Genomic DNA, 22,031 nt, shown 5'->3' with positions numbered 1-22,031 from the left:
ACCACATATTTATAATTTGGGGTAATAACTTAAAAGTTGGGTATTGATAAACCCCCTAATCTGATTTGTATTTTTTTAATTAAAACTTTTTTTAAAAAAAAAGTTCAATAAAATGAGTAATTGACTCCAGTTTCATTCATCCCACTCAAACTACATAGGCAATTTGGGCACATTGCATTGTGGGATATAGTGTACTTATGTGGTACTCAAGATAATTCCGGTATTTTATGGAAAATTTGCATACTGTCTTCAGTTTATTTACTGCTCTCTGAAATAATAGTAGACAGTGTGACATTTCACATGGTGAAATCCAGTCATTTCAATAGGAATCCATGCAATCAGGAGTTTTGAATGAGTGCGAAAAACTCAGGACTTTGTTACTCAGGACACTGTATGTGGAAACGTCATTTATTCATTTTGAACAAGTCCTTCATACACACACATATATATATATATATATATATATATATATATATATATATATATATGTATATATATATGAAAAAGTACATATTTTATATACTACATTAACACAGTTCACCGTCGTCATATTACTGTGTATTAGTAAACTGCCCTACAAAAGCTCCACAAAACTTTCAGTAGTTTTTTTTTCTCTGTACAATAAAGATATTTGAAACTAAAAATATTTAGACTAACCATTCTGAACACAAATTGATCATTGATGAACGAAGAAGGGGCGGACCTCAAAACATACCCCAGTCTTTCACCAATACAAACACACACATACACACCCAAAATACATCACAAAAGGATAGCAAAACCGAAAACTCTTGGATTTTGAAATATGAACTGAAGCTTATTTTACATAGCTGCTGATTCATAATATATATGATAGTCAAAGTCTACAAAGTGTGATGCTGAAATGACACATGGGTAGTTTAAGTGGCCGCTTTAAGCCCAGTAACTCAACCGTCTGCTTGAATCTTTAGTTAACCATACTTGTTCCTTGCATATGAGGTACTTCAGATAAACCGAAGAGGAAAAGCCTTCTGTTCTTTTCTGTTTTGTTCAGTGCCAGAGAGATTGGATGAGCTGGAGATGAAGCCAGCATTGTTTATATGCTACTAAGCACACTGCGACTGCCAGTAGTTTCCAAACCAGCTGACATGTTACAACAAATTACATTTGTTTTACTTGGATTTAGTCAATAATTGTTGACTGACAGCTGTGGTTTCGGTTGAGAATTTAAGCTTGAGTGGCCACGCTTCTTGGTTTCGCCCTCTTCTTGACGCTCTAGCCGAATATCATTGTTTATGAACATGTGAGAAGGTTTCTCAAGTGCCTGGCATCTGGATCTGAACCACCTCTCCGTTCTCGGCTTGTTGAAGCTGAATGGCCTCCTTTACGTCCATCTCCGTGTGCAGACCTGGAGTCAGAGCTTCAGCCTGAGGACCAAAAACACTCAATGAGTTTTAAAGTGTTAACAGGGTTGTGCTAGTACAAACATGAAACGCAACTGCAAAAATAATGATTGTTTTAAACTGGTTTCCTAAACGTTCTATTGGAACAGACAGTCCTAACAACAGGTTATGTAACGCTATATATATATACACACATTTCTTTTTGCACAAATACTCCAAGCACAACTACTCAATATGCTTACAAAATCTTCAACAAATGTAAATAAGAATAAAATACAAAAATAAAAATGATGTGTATAATAATGTGTGTATATATATATATATATATATATACACTCACCTAAAGGATTATTAGAACACCTGTTCAATTTCTCATTAATGCAATTATCTAATCAACCAATCACATGGCAGTTGCTTCAATGCACTTAGGGGTGTGGTCCTGGTCAAGACAATCTCCTGAACTCCAAACTGAATGTCAGAATGGGAAAGAAAGGTGATTTTTTTCAATTTTGAGTGTGGCATGGTTGCTGGTGCCAGACGGGCCGGTCTGAGTATTTCACAATCTGCTCAGTTACTGGGATTTTCACGCACAACCATTTCTAGGGTTTACAAAGAATGGTGTGAAAAGGGAAAAACATCCAGTATGCGGCAGTCCTGTGGGCGAAAATGCCTTGTTGATGCTGGAGGTCAGAGGAGAATGGGCCGACTGATTCAAGCTGATAGAAGAGTAACTTTGACTGAAATAACCACTCATTACAACCAAGGTATGCAGCAAAGCATTTGTGAAGCCACAACATGCACAACCTTGAGGCGGATGGGCTACAACAGCAGAAGACCCCACAGGGTACCACTTATCTCCACTACAAACAGGAAAAAGAGGCTACAATTTGCAAGAGCTCACCAACATTGGACAGTTGAAGACTGGAAAAATGATGCCTGGTCTGATGAGTCTCGATTTCTGTTGCGACATTCAGATGGTAGAGTCAGAATTTGGCGTAAACAGAATGAGAAAATGGATCCATCATCCCTTGTTACCACTGTGCAGGCTGGTGGTGCTGGTGTAATGTTGTGGGGGATGTTTTCTTGGCACACTTTAGGCCCCTTAGTGCCAATTGGGCAACGATTAAATGCCACGGCCTACCTGAGCATTGTTTCTGACCATGTCCATCCCTTTATGGCCACCATATACCCATCCTCTGATGGCTACTTCCAGCAGGATAATGCACCATGTCACAAAGCTCGAACCATTCAAATTGGTTTCTTGAACGTGACAATGAGTTCACTGTACTAAAATGGCCCCCACAGTCACCAGATCTCAACCCAATAGAGCATCTTTGGGATGTGGTGGAACGGGAGCTTCGTGCCCTGGATGTGCATCCCACAAATCTCCATCAACTGCAAGATGCTATCCTATCAATATGGGCCAACATTTCTAAAGAATGCTTTCAGCACCTTGTTGAACCAATGCCACGTGGTGTTCCTAATAATCCTTTAGGTGAGTGTATATATATATATATATATATATATATATATATATATATATATATATATATATATATATATATATATAAGTAATTAACATTTTTATTTTATTCTTATTTAAATTTGTTGAAGATTTTGTAAGCATATTGAGTAGTTGTGCTTGGAGTATTTGTGAAAAAAATGTGGACATAATTTTTGGCCAGGCTGTAATACAAAGAAATGATGAACACATGCCAAAACAAGAGAGAACCAATAAAATATTAATAACTGAATACGTTGTTGTCAATGTATAAGATAAATACCATCCCCAAATTTAATGGTTTGTTCTTCCCTCATATTTTATATATATATATGTATATGTATATATATATATATATATATATAGCATATTAGAATAATTTTTGAAGGATCATGTGACACTGAAGACTGGAGTAATGGTTGATGAAAATTCAGCTTTGCATCACAGAAATAAATTATATTTTATAGCATATTAAAATAGAAAACCATTATTTTAAACTGAAATAATATTTCACAATATTACAGTTTTTTCTGTATTTTTGATCAAATAAATGCAGGCTTGATGAGCATAAGAGACTTCTTTCAAAAACAAAAAAAATAGTAATGTTTGCAAACTTTTGACCGGTGTGTGTGTGTGTGTGTGTGTTTTATACTTTGATTTTATTTGATTTTGTTTTATACTTTGATTTTAAAATACTTTAATTCGATTTATTTTTTATTTTTGGGGGGAAATTTGATTGACTTGAGGGCAATTAAATTAAACCAAGTCACATGGTTTCACATTATGTAAAACTTCAGACAAGAACTTGACAAGACTCTCAAGTGTAAAACTATATAAATATAAAGCCAGTACAGTATTATGACATTTGTGAACAGCTGACCGCACATCATCTGAATTCCACATTAATGCACCATATCAATAGTGTCAACACTGAACTTGATGCACCCAACATGTCAAAAAGGAATCCACTGCATTAAAAACAAATCTACAACAGAAGTCTCCGTCTGCAATACGGTTGTTCTATTAAAATAGCGTGTGTATACATATCAATCGCCACACTGTACATCGCGCCCTTCGCCCAGGCTTAACATGTCCCCTTTTACCATATTGATGAAGCCAGTGAAAGCAGACGAATACAACGCTGACAGGTGTACAGATTGATAAAACAAAAACAAAGACCAATACAACAACAAGAGATGGAAAAAGTGGGGAAAAGTAAAGGGTCAGAAAAAGGCTACACTTTATCTCAGTCGTCGAAATAAAAACACTCTCTCTCGAAAAAAGAAAGATGTAGGGAGTGATGCAGGGGGAGACAACGCAGGATGAGTCACTTCAGAGTATGTGGAGTGAGTCATTCCTTCCTCAACACATGCCAGAGGAACAGAACGCACACCTGCACAGTGCAGAGGCTCAAACTGTACTCAAGGGCACGGCCAAGAAGTGCCAAGACTCTTAAAACACAGCCCGTCTGATGCGAGACACTCGCGGCCTGTGCTTTTCATCTGAGGTGTTAAGTGCAAAGTCCTCGGGGGCCGATTTCCCACGGCTCCACAAGAGGGCACTCATTAGGGCCAATGAGGGAGTTCACGACTGGATCGTTGAACAGAGTAAGTGAACTGACACTTCTATCAGACTCTACAGAGAACAGACCTTCCTGGCCGGAAACCTCTCTTTATTTTCAACCATTTTCTTTATTATTTGTGGTGATCAAATGTATGATGTGGAAACTATTAAATGAAGTAAAAAAAATGAAGGGGTGTGTACATAAAAAAACGTCCGTAAACACCACCACATGTTTTGCAGCAGATGAGAGCGATTTCAATAATCCTGAAATTCATTAAGGGAAGCGTGCAGTGACCTCAGGATGGTGGTTGAGTGCCAGCAGAGCATCATCTATGTGAGGACAGCTGTCTGAAATCATTTCAGCTGGAAATTACATGATTGAACTGACTACAAGTTGCCCAATTATTAAGCTTTTCTAGAGTTTAAAAATCAACTTAGTAAAAAAGATATACTTTGATGTCATTTCCTGGCTTCTTAGTGTTCAAAACCCTGTATGTTCCTGGTCAAGAAATGACCGGCCTTTAAAAAACTGCTTGTAAAACACATTTGTTATACTATATTAAGCTAAATATTGGATTCAATATTTTTGTCAACTTGTTTTCTTTTAATAAGGACACAACAAGTGGTAACAAGGTGTAAAAAAAATAAAAAATAAAATATCACGAAAATACTCCAAAATTTGGCGTAGTTATTCCCATGGTGAGTAGAGTCAGTACATTTTAGTCCAATGCGATAAAGTTAACCAGCATTTTCCGAAAAAAGAAAAACTTCTCCAGGTCAAAATGACTCGACACAACCTGAGGGCTCATCAAGTGGGTTTTAAAGGGTCAGTAAATTAAAAATAAATAGCTAAAAAATATTTTGTTTATTTTAATTTTACTTCAATTTTCCCCTGGGGTCCAATAAGTTTTTTATTTATTTTTTGTAATCATTATATATATATTTAAAAAATATATATATTTATTTTCCTGATGCCCACATAAAATTCACTTATAAAGTAATTTTAAATTTACTTGAATTTTTCCTTGAGGGCCACTAACATTCTTAAGTTTTTATAATTTTTTTGTAATCAATTTTTCTCCCTAATGTCCACGAATACAGTATTTCTTTATGATTTTACATATTTTATTTTACAAATTTTTTTCCTATTCGGCTCCGTGAAGCAGGAATTTGAACCAATGAAATCTCACTGTGGGCGTGGCTAAAATAAAAGAAATGGATGAAAAATCTAAATAAATAATTAGGACACATTTTTTCCCACTCTGCCTAAAGTTTTGATGTAAATTTTAAAGCAAATGAAATAAATAAGGCCTATATCCAGGTCGTGGTGTTTTTTGTAACTTATTTAAGAGTTAAGAGCAAGCAAATTTGAATTTAAATATTACATTTGAAAAAAACTAGAGAGCAACATGTAAAGCATGAATAAATGTATGGTTTATTTTCATGGTCGCCTTGAGACATTGACAAGACTAAGTAACGTTACATCTACATGTCACCTAACTCTCATTAGAGTATTAGGACTGTTAGGGTTCGGGTTGGGAGGATAAGTTGACATGTAGTTGCAAAGTTACTTATAGTCAGTAGATTGTCTGTTGGTGGAGCATCAAAATAAAGAGTTAGCAGATATTAACAGTCTACTAATACTCTAAAAAGAGTTAGTTGTAGTTCACATGTAGTTACACAGTTAGTTATAGTCAACAGAATGTCTAAAGGGGACCATCAAAATAAAGTGTTACATAATGGATTTACCTGTAAACAAATGTCCCACCGAATCATCTTCCCAAAAAACAGCAGTAATCTATAATTGATTCGCAAAGATTTACTCGGTTGATTTCGGCAAATGCTGCGTATGCGGGGTTCTGCGCAAGCATCAAAGTCCATTAACAACTTTCCAACAGCTTTGATGTGTACAGTTTAATTGCAGAGACAATTTGGAAGGCGTCCAGACCACCAAGACAAGCAACAAGTGGAGACCCTCTGATGGGGTCTGGGTACAGAGGAGATCATCAGGCGGTTCCCACAAACTGCATGTTTTCCGGGGTTTGGTACAGCCTGCTTAGACGAAGATGAGACACTACATATTTGAAGGTCGGCCAAAACGCAAGTGTGTAATATCCGTGAGACAGAGAAAGAGGAAAAGAAAGATGCGGGTCACTCAGATAACAAGGCATCGAGACCACTAATAAGCTGTATAACAAATTTGGCCCCGTTACTTGGCCCAATGTACTTCAAAGATGTTTTTGTATGGGCTTTGTTTACAGCACAGCACAGAAAGGGGAAGGGGCTGAAAAAAAGAGGTCTTGGTGATGTCATCTGTAAAGTAGAGTCGTTTCAGAGGCGGAGCAAAGTGTTACATTTCAATGAAAGATTTCATTTCTTTTGAAAAAACGAGTGCTGATGAATCAAGCACAACAAGACCAGGAAAGTGTATTAACAAAGCAAAATAGAAAAAAAGTACTGACTTTACGCAGCAAATGCCCTTTAAGAATATTTAAACCATAAGCACCCTAAGGTCTCTGTCTAAAGAGGTTTCAGTTGTACCAGCCTAACCACTTTAAAGGGCAACTGTGGAAAATCCTTGTCCTCGTTCCTGTTACCAAATAGCTCACATTCTCTCACTCACAAAAGCCATACTGGGGGTGCGTGCCAGTGGCGTAAGTGTCTGAGTGTTTGAGAATTATTATTTTTTATGTAGGAGACAACAATGTCCACAACAAAGGGCACTAAAATGTCTGTTCTCAGTGTTCATTTTTACATCATTTTGTTTTGTTTTAGACATACATTTAGTCTTTTTGCCTTGTGTCCACCAAAGCTTTTTTTCCCCAAAGCAAGCGTATTTTTCCAATTGTTTTCAATGGGAGCTCTGCATTTTTAAAACGGCAGCAGCGTGACGAGGCGTTGAGTGTCTATTTCACGATGAGCGCTCTGCGGTTTTTACCGGTTGCCGAGAGTTTTATAATGTTCATGTTCAGTGTGGCTACAGTGCAGCGCTCATCACTGTCACGTTTTACCCAGTCGTCCAATCACATTGGAAGAGGGGCGGGACAGATACCACAACGACCAATCGCCACAATCTGCTTGTACGACGATAACAAGTGACAATAACAAGCATGTCTCTTTATCCAAAACTAGTGCCAGAGCAAATACGTTACATTGTGTCGAGACTTTTATATTCTGAAACAAACTATTTTCAAAATGAAATACTAGTAACAGTTCCGCGGATATTCCGTATCATTTCAAGCAAAGCGTCTCAACTTAAATTGTATTCATTATATTCATTAGTTTTAGCCCATTGCCCAGTTTTATGTGATGATGCTGTACAAAATTACAAAAATGTTCATTTTGTTTAAAGTAGTTTTTGCCAATTAATTATTTTAGAGCTTAGCAAAGATAGACTAAATTGTTCATTATAGAAATGTTCATGACTTTTCCATGATTTAAAAAAAGATTTTTCTAGCCAATGAAATTTTTTAGAGCTTTAGTTATTTTATAATGTACATATTCACTTAATTCATTTTAATTTATATATTTTTTCAGGCCTAGAAATCACACTATTTCTCTGATTTCCAGGTTTTCCATGACCATCGGAACCTCGTTTCCAGCAATTTTAAAACATTTATAATATGTATGACTCAATCAATTCTTTCTTCATTGTTCTTATTCTTAAAGGTGCAAAACGCAAGTCTCTGAGTTTTTGCAGAACTACGCCCCCTCTGGCGACAAGCGAAACTGCAACCAGATTTGTGCACGCTCATGGACCACACACACGCATGCACGAGCACGAGCTGTTCATAACTAAAGGAGCATCTGCCGCACAGATCTTTGGTGTACAGCCAAAATGTCTTCAGAGGTAATAAAGTTATAAATCTGCAAGTCATTTCAAATATATGGAAGGAAAGACATTTGAGTAAATTACTCTTATGTGTGAGGGGAAAACGGGGGTAGTAGAAAACTTTGTTTATGTGCTTACTGTATCCACCTATGATTGTATTGTTATGAAAACACGTTCATGAACAATATAATTGATTACTTCGCAAAAGCTCAAAATAATAATCATACCATACACGGTTGGTCAACAACGTTCACTCAGATGTCTCAAGGTAATAAACAATCAAATGTCACCATGACGTTTTCATAAAAGCCAAACAGGTGGCGGGGTTCAGCCTGTTATTGATCTGCTAAGTAGAATATTCCAATAACAATACATCCTTTTTCTGTTATAATTTACTCAATTTATTACAGGTAATAATGATTATTACATCAGAGTAATATCTAAAATAGGATTAAATCAGAGCTAAACCAGGTCCAGACCCAGTAAAGTTAGCCTCTGAAGAAAGGTATTGTTTTACATAGAGTATAATACATTGTTGCCCCCACATACCTCATATATACTACATACAAAATGTACCACATTCACGGGAACAATTTACTATTTTTACCGAAAAATACAATATAGCCAATGCAACGGCGTTCTTCCTTGTTGGTCAATAACATAAACACCTTAGCATGTTAGCAATGGACACACGGCTAACGTTACCGGTAGGCCATACACAAAAACATAGTTAGCATCTTTTATTGGATATGTTTTATGATGTACTATTCTTCCGAACACAATTCCTAGTTTATGAAACTGTTCACTAACAATGGTAGTAAAACCAATTCTAATTGTATATGTATCTAGCTTACACTAAAGCATTACACATTTTACGCATCGTCATTTGTTGTCTGTGGCGAGGGACGGCCGAGGGACGTGAGAGAACGGCGCGAGGCCGGTGGTGCGATTGCTAATGAGCAACACCTGTATAGCACACCGGTCTCGCATCTCTCACGGAGGAGCGGAAGCATAAAGGGGGAGCGACGACATTAATGATCGAGAGAGGAACAGGCCTGATTTTAGTTGTTCTGGTTTTTGTATTTGTGTTTTATTTTAGCCAGCAGTCGTCCGCGAGGGGCTGCTGGCCGTTATGTTTATTTTGAGTAAGCCAGCAGTCGTCCGCGAGGGGCTGCTGGCGGTATTTTAGTTTGTTTATTTTATTTTAAATAAAGTTTGTTAAATGTTCGCCGGTTCCCGCCTCCTTCTTCCCTGAACATTGTTACATTGTCATACATAGATTGGCCGTATCAAACATTAGAGACTGGGCTATATCTTACCGTTTTATCAAGAAAAAAGCCAAATGAGGATCCCGTTTGAGACCAAGAGCAGACCGGAGATCTCTCCATTTGTTGAATGCCTTCCCGAGGTTGACTCTCGTCTTACTCCGACGCCTGTCTGACTCCAATTTGGACCTTTGGTGGCACTAGACAAAATTTTTCTTTTCTTTACTTTACGTGGAGTTTGCGTTGGGGTTTGGAATGGACTACAAGCCGGTCTCTTTGAATACATCTTCTACCTTTGACGCACGAGTTGTCTTCGCTGATGCGGAGAATGGCGGCGCCGGCGAATTACCAAACCTGCGAGACATAGCCTGGTGAGCGTGAACGCGCATGACGTCACGCCCAGTCTCAAATTCGAACCCGAATCCCTCTTATATATTTTACAGTACAGGATTATAGAGGCAATGCAATGCGCAGAGAAGGGCTCATTCAGCCCAAAAGGCAGTTCTTTAAGCATGTATGGGTTAGAAAAACGGGTATTTTTAACATGAATTGTTGCGCAATGCACCTTTAATAATAATAATAATAATAATAATAATTCGTTTTTTTAATATTTTTTTTTGCCAACTGCCAATCTAAATAATTTTATTGTCATAGTATTTTTATCTTACCAAGCAAAAAGTCTTGACCAACCAAAATTTGTGTCACTAATTTCGAATTGTTCACTGATTGTTCTTTGTTTCAGATTTAAAACAGTGTTTGCTTCTCTAAAGACAGAAACATAAAAGCAGATGTGCGAGTATGCAAGTCAAATTGTGCCTGTGCTCCTCAACCCTAGCTTGAAGCCTCACATGAACCAAACATGTGAGAGCAGCTGAGGAAATGTGGTGACCTGTAATGACTGTCAAACCTCTAAATGTGTTTGAATACGCCATATAGCGGCTCTGAAACGCGGTAAAGACATCATAGGGAATTGATTAGAGTAAAAACACATCAAGGAGGGCTTGAGCATGTCGAGAGCTTGATGCAGAGCGCAAGATGGAAACGGGGATAAAAATGAGAAAATAGACAGGGAGGAAAAGGACTACTTGAGGCTATTTATTATTCCGAGGAAAAACACACTGATGTGGGTTGCTGATTAGCCGAAAGTGAGAGCGGGGAAGCAGGTTAAGATCACTGGTGCGATTTCTTCAAAGAACAAATTGTGAGAGAGCGAGTTAAAGACTTGAAATGTATAGATCACACATATCGGCCACTACGCCACCCTGCGGTGTTTGAACAGAATTGCCGCCCACCACAGATCAGAATGGTGGAAAAGACATTCATCGCAACATTGGTGGTCGTTTTGCGACAGAAAACATTCCTCTGTGAAATAAACTGGTTATATGTCACAGATAACGTTGTTGATGAAAACGTTACTATGGTAAGTTGTGTTTGTGTCTGTTTTGTCTTATCTCACTTGTACTGCGCCAGTGTGGTCGGTCACCGTTCCCAGCTGGACGTATTGCACCTGAATATCGTTACCCTGGAGAGGAGATGCGTCAACCCCGCCTGCCCCGTCGGTGGACGCCACAGCGATGAGCTGCGGTCCTCTTAGCACCTGGAGAAAGAAAAAAGAGAAACTTTAGCACTATGGGAAACTACTAGGTAAAACTACCTAAAATAACATGTGAATGTTGTGGCCGTCAAACTGGAATCAGACACCAATTTACTACCAACACAAATATTCGTCATATTGAAGAATCGAAAACAACCAGCGGAGTTAAAAAGGAATCACAGCCAGCAGAATAGCGTTTGAATTTCATAGAGCTAATCATACTGGGGTTGCAGTTACTTTTTAAATGCTTTTCATTTATCTAAAAGATGCATCAGTGTTGTTAACTAAAACTATTAAAAACTATTTTTGGTAACTGAAATAAAGCTGAAGTATATATATATATAAATATATAAAAATAATAGTTTTTTACAATAATCAAATGTTTTGCCTGCACAGTGTTTTTAAAACTATATATCCAAAAAAACAACTTGGTCATAATGGAAATTAGTTAAGATTCTAAAAAAGTAGTTCAAAATGGAGCACATAACAAACTAAATAAATAAACTAACTAAAAAAAAAAAAAAAAACCCAATTATAAAATTGTGACAAAAAGGTACAAAATTTTACCCAAAAACAGGGATAAAATGCTTTTTTAAACATGTATTTCAAAAGCATATATAACATGTGAAGTGTTAGAGGACATGACTTGCATCATTTTTGATTTTTGTGAAAAATATCCATTTCATTATAGAAATTCCCATGAATTTTCCTAATTTATTCTTAATTACATTCTTCCTTTATATAACATTTTAAAATATACAAATATTAAATCAAACATTTATCAAGAATTTCTAAAATATATGTATGGATTCTGATGCTGTGTCTAACATGAGGACTTACAAAACTTTTTTTGTTAAAAAATATCTAGTTACAGTAATAGCTACACAATACTGAAATATGTTGCAGTGTTTTCTGATAATAAGTATAAAGTTTTGGAACAGAGTGGGTGAATTATGACAATTAATTTTTAGGCAAACTATCCATTTAAGTAAGTAGCTCTTCTAGTTAGTTATTCTACAACACTGCTAGGATCACATTTTATCCTCAAAATGTTATTTTCTTGGAACTGGAAGGTAAGAGTCAAATTATATTCTGGTTTTTATATGGAAATGAAATGAAGTATGCTGCAATCCATTATGTAAATGAATCATTGTGCTTTCCTTTTCTAAATCTATTACCAATTTGTTCCTTTCAGTCCTTGTTGATTGTTCTTTTCTAACTTAATTTAGCATATCCATCACCTCATTGTTTAAAGAAAATTCCAATTCTCACAGTTTACATTTTAATCTGCTAATGATTCCACTTATTCTCTAGTTTATGCAACTGTCTGCCAGTAAACCACAATAATGTGCACCTGTTTTTACGCTTTTCTTTTCACATTGTCAGGAAGTTCAAATGTGTAAACTTGCATACAGTATGCAAACAGCATGTCAAATGAGTAGGAAGTCCAGTACTAAGTATTTACAATAAGTCAACAACATCCGGCTAACGTGCTACATTTGCTGAGACTCTGAAGTGATTGGTCTGCTGCTTACAGAACGTGTCATAAATGAAACGCTCATTACCATATCTGAATTTTGGCATTTAATACACAGTGATACAAACAGTAATGATGGTGTCGGTTTTACAGAATAAATTACAGAACGAGTCCTTATCCTTTGGAGTCGGTTTTACCATGTAAATTCCAGCTCAAGTCTTCAGCCTTTGTTGTCAGTTTTACCGTAACCATTTCAGCATGAGTCTTCATCCATTGTCGTCGGTTCTTACCGTATCCATTTCAGCGTGAGTCCTCATTCTTTGTCGTCAGTTTTTCCGTATCAACTCCACCACAAGTCCTCATCCTTTTCACTTCGGTTTTTATTCACGTTGAATAAATTTCAAAGAGTCCTCATCCTTTGTCGTCAATTTTACTGTATCAATTTCAGCGCAAGTCCTCATTCTTTGTCAACAATTTTACTGTATCAATTTCAGCGCAAACCCTCATCCTTTGTCGTCAATTTTACTGTATCAATTTCAGCGCGAGTCCTCATCCTTTGTCTTCAATTTTACTGTATCAATTTCAGCGCAAGTCCTCATTCTTTGTCGTCAATTTTACTGTATCAATTTCAACGCAAGTCCACATTCTTTGTCGTCAATTTTACTGTATCAATTTCAACGCGAGTGCTCATCCTTTGACGACAATTTTACTGTATCAATTTCAACGCGAGTCCTCATCCTTTGACGACAATTTTACTGTATCAATTTCAGCGCGAGTCCTCATTCTTTGTCGTCAATTTTACTGTATCAATTTCAACGCGAGTCCTCATTCTTTGTCGTCAATTTTACTGTATCAATTTCAACGCGAGTCCTCATTCTTTGTCGTCAATTTTACTGTATCAATTTCAGCGCGAGTCCTCATTCTTTGTCGTCAATTTTACTGTATCAATTTCAACGCGAGTCCTCATTCTTTGTCGTCAATTTTACTGTATCAATTTCAACGCGAGTCCTCATTCTTTGTCGTCAATTTTACTGTATCAATTTCAGCGCGAGTCCTCATTCTTTGTCGTCAATTTTACTGTATCAATTTCAGCGCGAGTCCTCATCCTTTGACGACAATTTTACTGTATCAATTTCAGCGCGAGTCCTCATTCTTTGTCGTCAATTTTACTGTATCAATTTCAGCGTGAGTCCTCATCCTTTGTCGACAATTTTACTGTATCAATTTCAACGCGAGTCCTCATTCTTTGTCGTCAATTTTACTGTATCAATTTCAACGCGAGTCCTCATTCTTTGTCGTCAATTTTACTGTATCAATTTCAGCGCGAGTCCTCATTCTTTGTCGTCAATTTTACTGTATCAATTTCAGCGCGAGTCCTCATCCTTTGACGACAATTTTACTGTATCAATTTCAGCGCGAGTCCTCATTCTTTGTCGTCAATTTTACTGTATCAATTTCAGCGTGAGTCCTCATCCTTTGTCGACAATTTTACTGTATCAATTTCAGCGCGAGTCCTCATTCTTTGGCGAAAACTTTACCGTATCAATTTTAGCGCGAGTCCTCATTCTTTGGAAGTTCATACAAAGTGGATTTGTTTTCACAGCACAGAAAACAGCATCTTCTCGACAACACAAACCAAACTCTTCAGGTCAGACAACTATAGTGTCTGATGGTGGGTCAAACATTACAAACATTTGTAGATCATTTAGGGAAGTGAGATTGGAATCGCTGACGACTTGTTTCGGCAGTTCAGAATCGATTTCTTCTTTTAGGAGACAATACCTTTATTTGTCGTTCACTTCGATCTTTAAAACTTTGCCGACCTTTCTTAAAATCTAGGAGCACTTTAAGAAGACTAGAAGACTTTTTTACTATAAATTACTATATATTTGCACTATAATATTACAGCAATTCGGACATAATCCAAGGAAATCAAAGGATTGTAAGCATGCATTTTGTTTCTTTGCAAGTATTTAAACAATTGTCTACTTGCTGTTTCAGGATTAAAAAGTACAAAACTATGTAACTACAATATAAAACTGACAGCTTTTGCTTGTTTGCCAAGTCTGAAGTTTCAATATTCTTAGGATCTGGCATTTAAGTAAGTGGTGGTCCAAATTCAAATCAGGCCAGGGATTTACTACATTACTGAAAAAAAGAAAGGAAAAAAAACCATTTCCTTATGCATGTGAAACTGATTCTGCCATGTGTGACACATTCAAGCGCTCATCATAACAGTCCGGTGGAAGGCCCAGTCGCCAGCTGTGCTCTCACAAACACATCTCCATCCAGTGCCAAGGTCCTACTCATCACAAAACAGGCACATGCAACCAAAAACACTTGTATGATCGCACATTGTGTTTGATTGCCACAAAGCAAACTCAAACACATCATTGATTACACATCATCTGACCACTAAATGCGCTTTGATGTGGTTACCATGGTTTTGGATTCTCTGACTTCTTTTCAATTACTTGTGCTAGTCTTCAACCTGAACTGTGAGTCAGTAATTTCTCCATTGCAGCAGTTGACCGTTTCCACATGCACCAACGTTCATTCAAAAACAGCCATCCGGGAAAGAACTTAAATAAAACGTGAACTTCAGACTAAACACTAATCGTTAATCATTACAGTTCTTCTGCGACTCCACACAGTGACACCTCTTCGCTTCATCTTGTCGACATCAGCGCCACTGTGGGCATAAACAATCAAATCTGAGTCTCCCCAAGTGGGAACAAAACTGCCATGCACTCTCAATTAGGAGAAAGAAAATCTGCTTCACTGCACAAAAATCCCACAATAACCCCGATTTCAGATCCAGTTCGTCTCTCCCCCTACCCCAGTTTCAAGTGCAGACGTTGACTTTGAAGTCATGAGTCAGTGGCATGCTTTGAGTTCATAGAAAACCCATGCGGTGCCCACCCTGTCTCCAATGGCATGGAGGAAGGATGCCAATGTTGCCACAATCACTCAATTTTTGATGCTCCCAGTCAAATCATGTGGAAATAATTCCACATGAGCGTACGATGTTGGGTTGGTTCAAACAGGATGAAATATAATTCAAAAATACATTAAAAATGCATTTCATACATAAATTGACTTGAATACATCTCTTCTATGTTGAGCATGTTTTTAATTTCTAAATTAAAATTCATTTGGATATTTTTGGTGAAAAAGAAAAACTTCAGGGTGATAAAATTTTCTTATTATAATTAAGAAAAAGCATTAATTTTATTTATTTTATTTTTTATTTAACCCTTATTTAACCAGGGAAATCCTTTGAGAACAAGTCTCTTTTACGAAGAAGCCCTGGCCAAGAAGGCCGCAATAAAAGTTTCACATAAAAAACAAAATATAAAAAATACAATAAACATGCAAGATATAATACATTAACAATACAATGAATCAGCCACACTTAAAAAATACAATGGCCTTACAACAGTTAGAAATACAATGTAACAAATTACAATACAATAGACTTATGTAAATTTTCCCTAATTTGGGAAGCAGGGACAGGTGCCCATTGTGCCTGCTTCCCGATACTTTACTAGCCTCTTAAAGTGACCAAAGGAGACCAAGTTATCAAGTTTTAAGTCATTCTGTAATAGGTTCCACGCTGATGGGGCAGAAATTCTAAATGCTTGCTTCCCTAACTCTGTTCGAGCCCTAGGCACAATCATGTGGAGATTATCATTAGACCGCAGAGAGCGAATGCTGGCCTTGAAGGACATAAGCCTACATAAATAAGGGGGCAATGTCTCAATAATGGATTTATATATAAACAATCGCCACTGGGTTAGCCTGCGCTGAGCAAGGGAGGGCCACTGGACCAGATCATACAGAGTGCAACAATGTGTAAAGGGTTTGCACCCTGTAATGAATCTCAGGGCACCATGATAAACTGAATCCAGTTGGTGCAAATATTTATTCGGGGCATGCATATATAAAAAAATCACCATAATCCATAAGAGACAGAAAGGTAGCCTCGACCAATTTCTTCCTTGTTACAAAAGAAAAGCAGGCCTTATTCCTAAAATAGAACCCAAGCTTAAACCTAAGTTTCCGGGCTAAATTTTGGATATGAGCCTTAAAAGTCAAATGTTCATCAAGTAAAAGCCGTAAGTACTTATACTCAGCCACACGCTCTATTAGATTTCCCTGAAGGGTCACAATGTTTGGAGGGATAGCTGTGGAGTTCCTATTATTTGAGAACAGGACCGTCTTTGTTTTATTTGCATTCAACACAAGCTTTGAGTCAAAAAGCCAAGATTGCACAATGTCAAAGGCATCCTGCAGGTACTGAAAAGTCTGGTGAAGGGTTTCTCCACAATTGTAAATAATTGTGTCATCAGCATAAAAATGAAACAGAGCATTATGGACATTTGAAGCAAGATCATTTACATAAATGGTAAATAAAAGTGGGCCCAGCACCGAACCCTGAGGAACCCCTGATACAACTTGTAAGAAACCTGAAGAAATACCGTCAAAAGTGACGCACTGAGTCCTATCTGAGAGATAATTTTCAAACCAACCAACTGCCTTCTCAGAAAGGCCAATGTTGAGCAATCTCTGTTTTAAAATACAATGGTTCACCGTATCAAAAGCTTTAGAAAGATCGATGAAAAGAGCTGCACACATATTTTTGCTGTCCAGTGCCTCAATGATGTCATTCACCACCTTCAATGAAGCAGAGATTATACTATGTTCCTTTCGGAAACCCGGCTGAAACTCTGATAGGATATTATTAACGCTCAAGAATTCTTTCAGTTGTTCACTTACTAGTCGTTCTAAGACCTTTGACAGCACAGACAAGTTGGAGATAGGCCTATAGTTGTTTAGCAAAGTAGGATCTCCTCCCTTTAACATGGGGAGAACATAAGCAGATTTCCAGATTTATGGCATTACATTCTGAACCAAGGACAAATTAAAAATATGCATGAGTGGTTTAGCAATAAAATCTGCAGCAATTTTTAAAAAATATGGCTCTAAACAATCTGAGCCGGCAGGCTTTTTGATGTCCAATGACATTAGGGCTTTATGCACATCATCGATTGAAAACGGGGCAAAGGTAAAAGAAAAAGGCTGGCCAACACAACATCTTCCAGCAGCATTACCATCAGAAGAGGACGTTTTTGGAGATAGAGATTGGTCAAACAAAGAACTAGATGCAACAAAATGTTCATTAAAACATTCTAGCATTGCCGATCTTTCCGAGATAATAATATCGTCCCTAATTATATGGGGAGGCAGTTCATTATGAGATTTAGTTAACGAAATTGACTGGATAGACTTCCAAAAAGTCCGAAAACCAAGGGTTGTCTCGTCCCTTGACTCTAAACTTACGCATAGGAGCATGTTTATTAATAAGTTGCAAAAATCCATCATGAAAGTATTTCCAGTCTATTTCAACATCATCAATACGCCCAATGCTGTCCCAATTAAAATAAAATAAACCATGTAAAAAACCTTGTAAGGAAAAATGTTTCATATCACGTTTTTCAATGAATCGAGGCCTGGATTTTGGTATTTTTGCATTTCTAACTGCAGCAATCGTACAATGATCACTAATGTCATTAACAAACACGCCAATTTCAGAAAATTTATGAGGTGCATTTGTCAATAGCAAATCAATTAGAGTAGATTTCTCTGGGTGTTTTGAATTTGGGCGAGTAGGAGACGCAATTAATTGTGTGAGATTTAATTCACTGCAAAGGCCCTTCATTCCGTCTGAAGCAGGTTTGAACCAGTCCCAGTTCATATCGCCTGCCAGGATAATTTCACTGTACTGCAGCTGTGATAAAAGCTGTGACAGCATCAGAAGGGGTATCAGCTGCAGCAGAAGTTGGTCTGTAGCATCCAACAACAGTAACAGTCATGCCTTTGTACACCTCAACATTTAGGGCCAGAAATTCAAGTTGTTTACTCACAGATATAGACAGAACATTGGCAGTGAACTTGCTCTTTACATATTTAGCCACGCCCCCAGCCTTACGAGGCCGGTCGGTTCTAAAGACATTATATCCACAGATAACAATGTCTTTATATGTGACTGATTTAGAGAGCCAAGTTTCCGAAAGAATTATTATATCTGCATCGGGGGATTTTGCCCAAATACGTGAAGAATCAATCTTAGGAAGCATACTTCGCATATTCAAATGAATAATAACCAACCCAGACCTGTTTTTAAAATCAGCCGGAGTATTGCAGATTTTAGAGTCAATATCAACTGGGCCAGGATTTTGCTGCACATCACCACAAATAATTAACAACATAATGATCAAGCATCTCTGTTTCATAGTTGCACCAAGGCTCACAGCATTTTTTGTATGTAGTGAATTATATATAGGGGCTGTAGTTTTTGTAATTTTTGCACAAGTAGCTCTGGCCTAGAGCAAGTCATACTGGAAACAAATGAGGGACCCCACGCCATCACTAGAGAGGTTTAATCGGGGACATTCATATGCCCGTGTCCCCAGAGCAAGACAAGGCTCAGTAGAAAAAGTGTCATTTTCGGCACTGTAGAGTTGCAGCTTAAATAGAAGAACAATTTGCTTGGCAGATGACTGCATGTGCAGGCAGAGAGAAGGCTGGAGAGTTTGGTAGTTCAGCGATCAAACACAGGTGCAGGCAAAAAGGAAGTCTTACCAGATGAAGCCAGGTGAAGCAACAATAAGCATTCCATAGTTTACCAGTTAGGCCATGCAGAAAGCCTGTGGAAGACCATGCGGCAGGAGGACATGGGCAGCAGCAACAGCAAGAAGATGCAAGCCAAACAGCAAAAGCAGCATGCAGTGAGAGTTAATTGATTAGCCAGATCAGCGCAAGCAAGCAGCAGCAGCAAACAATTCCAGCAAAACTTGGCAGCTGAGATGGTCGGGCTCAGCAAACATTAGACAAACATTTGACAAACAAACACTGCTACACATGTGTGGCCATCTTGGATTGGGGGAATGAAATTCATTAAAAGAATGAAATTCTTGAGCAGAATAAGTAGTTTGTTGTTATTATTATTTCTTTGGAGAGAAAAAAACAAGCAAACTACTTTTTCACTACTTTAAAAAAAAATGTTTTAATGAAAATACCAGGTTCCAAAAATCGTAATGATATTTGTGAATTATCAATTTATGCTGTTTTTAAATACTTGTTAGCTTGAAAATACATTTGAAAATGTTCTGGGATATAATGATGTGTACACTCACATATTCAAGATGTAAGGAAAATATGTCATTACTTTTTCCTTGATTGCTACACAACAGTACATTTTTAGAGTCATTAAATATTTTGCTTGTTTGAAAATGGTATAAAAGTGTTTCAAAACCATATTAAACCAACATGAAAACAAAAAGTTAAATTTATAAGAAATTCGACTCAATTTTTCTTTCCTTTTTGCATGTTTTAAAGATGTTTCCTTTCCTTTATCATGGATATTCTTGTATGTCATTACCCATATACTCTGGTAAACAAAGAATAGCATGAGAACAACTGAAGGATGGCCCAGCAGGTCTTAAACACAAACACATGCACAAGTACAGAGATGTGCACATAAAGTTATTGGGAACAAGTAATTCACAGCTGAGGGACATCTTTTTAAACTTCCTATTTTTCATTCCATCACTTATCTGAACCAGAAAACTGCAAAGACACACACAGGAGGTTGTCACACACAAAAAAAAATTCCACATTAAAAAGTGCGTTTTGGGGATTTATCCATTGAATAATACTTGTCAAAGCAAGCACGACGACAACGGCAGGAATTTTAAAACTGCAAGTGAGGATTGTTTGTATGCTCAGCTGTGCGACTTAACAAAATGAGAATTTTACGATGCTGGGAGAACGTCTGAAATCGCGTAGCAATGAAAGCTCGTTCTCATCGGTTGCCTTCCGGCCTCACAACTGTTCTCAAGACGACTCTCCACTCCACCTCTGATCCGGAAAGCATGAGAACATGGTTCCAACAGAACCAAATAAAGTAAAGCTCATTCAAAACACACATCACATTGGAGACGCACACTTTGGCTCTTGAAGTCATCCAACAGTTACTACAGGTCTTGCCAAATTGTTTATTAGGCTTATGTGTCACTAATCTTGGCCAGAAAAAGGTAAAATCCAAAGGAAAAAACAGTCATGATGTCACATCGTGCATTCCGAGTTAAACCGGTGTGTTCGCATGAGGTCTGCTGACTTAGACAGAAATGAAAGGGCTCGTTTGAGACATTAGTTGTCGGAGTTCTGTTTGTCATTAGTGAGTAAATTAAACTCTCAGAGGAAACAGAGTAAATAACCAGTAAACCATTTCAGGGCTCGACATTAAGCCATGTTATGTGCTTGTAAATCGGTCATTTGCTTGTCCAGAAATAAATATTTCCTTTTTTGTGTGTAAATGCATGTAATTTATTCTGAAGCAATATACTCATCAGTGTTCTATCAGCTCTTATTTTTTTAAATCAGCATATGTGTGATATTTCCCCCCTTAAAGTGACTTGCAGGTAGGGCTGGGTGATATGGCCAAAAAAAATGATCACAATCATTTTTTTATATCAGTCGATATCGATAATTATCACGATAAATGTCAAATCTTTATTTCTTTCAAGTTTAAAGGCAGATTTTTGCTCCTAAGAGAAAGTTGTAGAAACCAGAGCGTTAATTGTGCTTTAAACTACTCTTTATTGTCAGAAAATATCATGACAAACACTTGCCAAACAGGTGAACATTACACAAATCTGAGGTGGAACATTCAAACATTTGTCATTTTTCCTTAAAATAAATATTTGAATAGAAAAATATATTTCTTAGTTTCTGCATGTGCTAATGGGGGATATCGTTGTCAAGTCTTGAAACAGGTTTGTGTTGCCTAACTTTGATGGCCCGTATCTTCAGCAGAGTTTGCAGTGCAGGCTGCAATATTAATATTACATGTTTTGTCTCAAAACGCATATTTGACAGTGAGTTGACAGTAAATCTGCATCCTAAACATTATCGAACATTTATCGAACTCTTGATTTTTACTCTTGACTATTGTTTTATCGAGAAAAATTATATTGCGATAATTATCGTTATCATTTTATCGCCCAGCCCTCCTTGCAGGGCATTTTTTCTTATTAATTATTGATGTATGTGTTGTCTTTCATGTCAAATTCTTAAAATTGTTCCATTAGAATAATAAGACACCATAAGGCTGTTACCAATCAAATGAAATTCAACTTTCCACAGCAGAAGCAACACTGAACCCGCATCTAAAGTGGCATTTAGATGTATTTACACATACTGTTTAATACAGCACAGAGGTGACATGAATGTATTTAAACTGAAACATTACAACTGCATAAATAATGTTATGAGATTAATGTTTTACATAATTCTTAAATAAACAAATATGAAATGGTGGCAAATATACAATGATACTTCTAAATAGGAAAC

At 37.2% G+C, this 22,031-nt stretch overlaps 1 protein-coding gene across 3 annotated transcripts in view; it reads right to left on the bottom strand.

The window, feature by feature from the left end:
* Positions 1–415: 415 nt before the first annotated feature.
* Positions 416–22,031, bottom strand: part of banp (BTG3 associated nuclear protein) — a 50,764-nt gene continuing 29,148 nt past the window's right edge. For all 3 annotated transcript variants that reach the window (XM_077211357.1, XM_077211358.1, XM_077211359.1), the window contains 2 exons: positions 11,000–11,140; positions 416–1,406 (listed from right to left, as the gene is read on the bottom strand). In XM_077211357.1, coding sequence (XP_077067472.1) covers positions 1,296–1,406; positions 11,000–11,140 — 252 coding nt within the window. In that variant the 3' untranslated portion in view covers positions 416–1,295. The remainder of the gene's footprint in view (positions 1,407–10,999; positions 11,141–22,031) is intronic.

Source organism: Siphateles boraxobius, unplaced genomic scaffold (assembly GCF_051911475.1).
Source record: "Siphateles boraxobius isolate OS27281-9 unplaced genomic scaffold, OSU_SipBor_1 65, whole genome shotgun sequence".
NCBI lineage: Eukaryota > Metazoa > Chordata > Actinopteri > Cypriniformes > Leuciscidae > Siphateles > Siphateles boraxobius.
The sequence above is the reverse complement of the archived record's forward strand: the minus strand, read 5'-3'. Positions and strand labels throughout refer to the sequence as shown.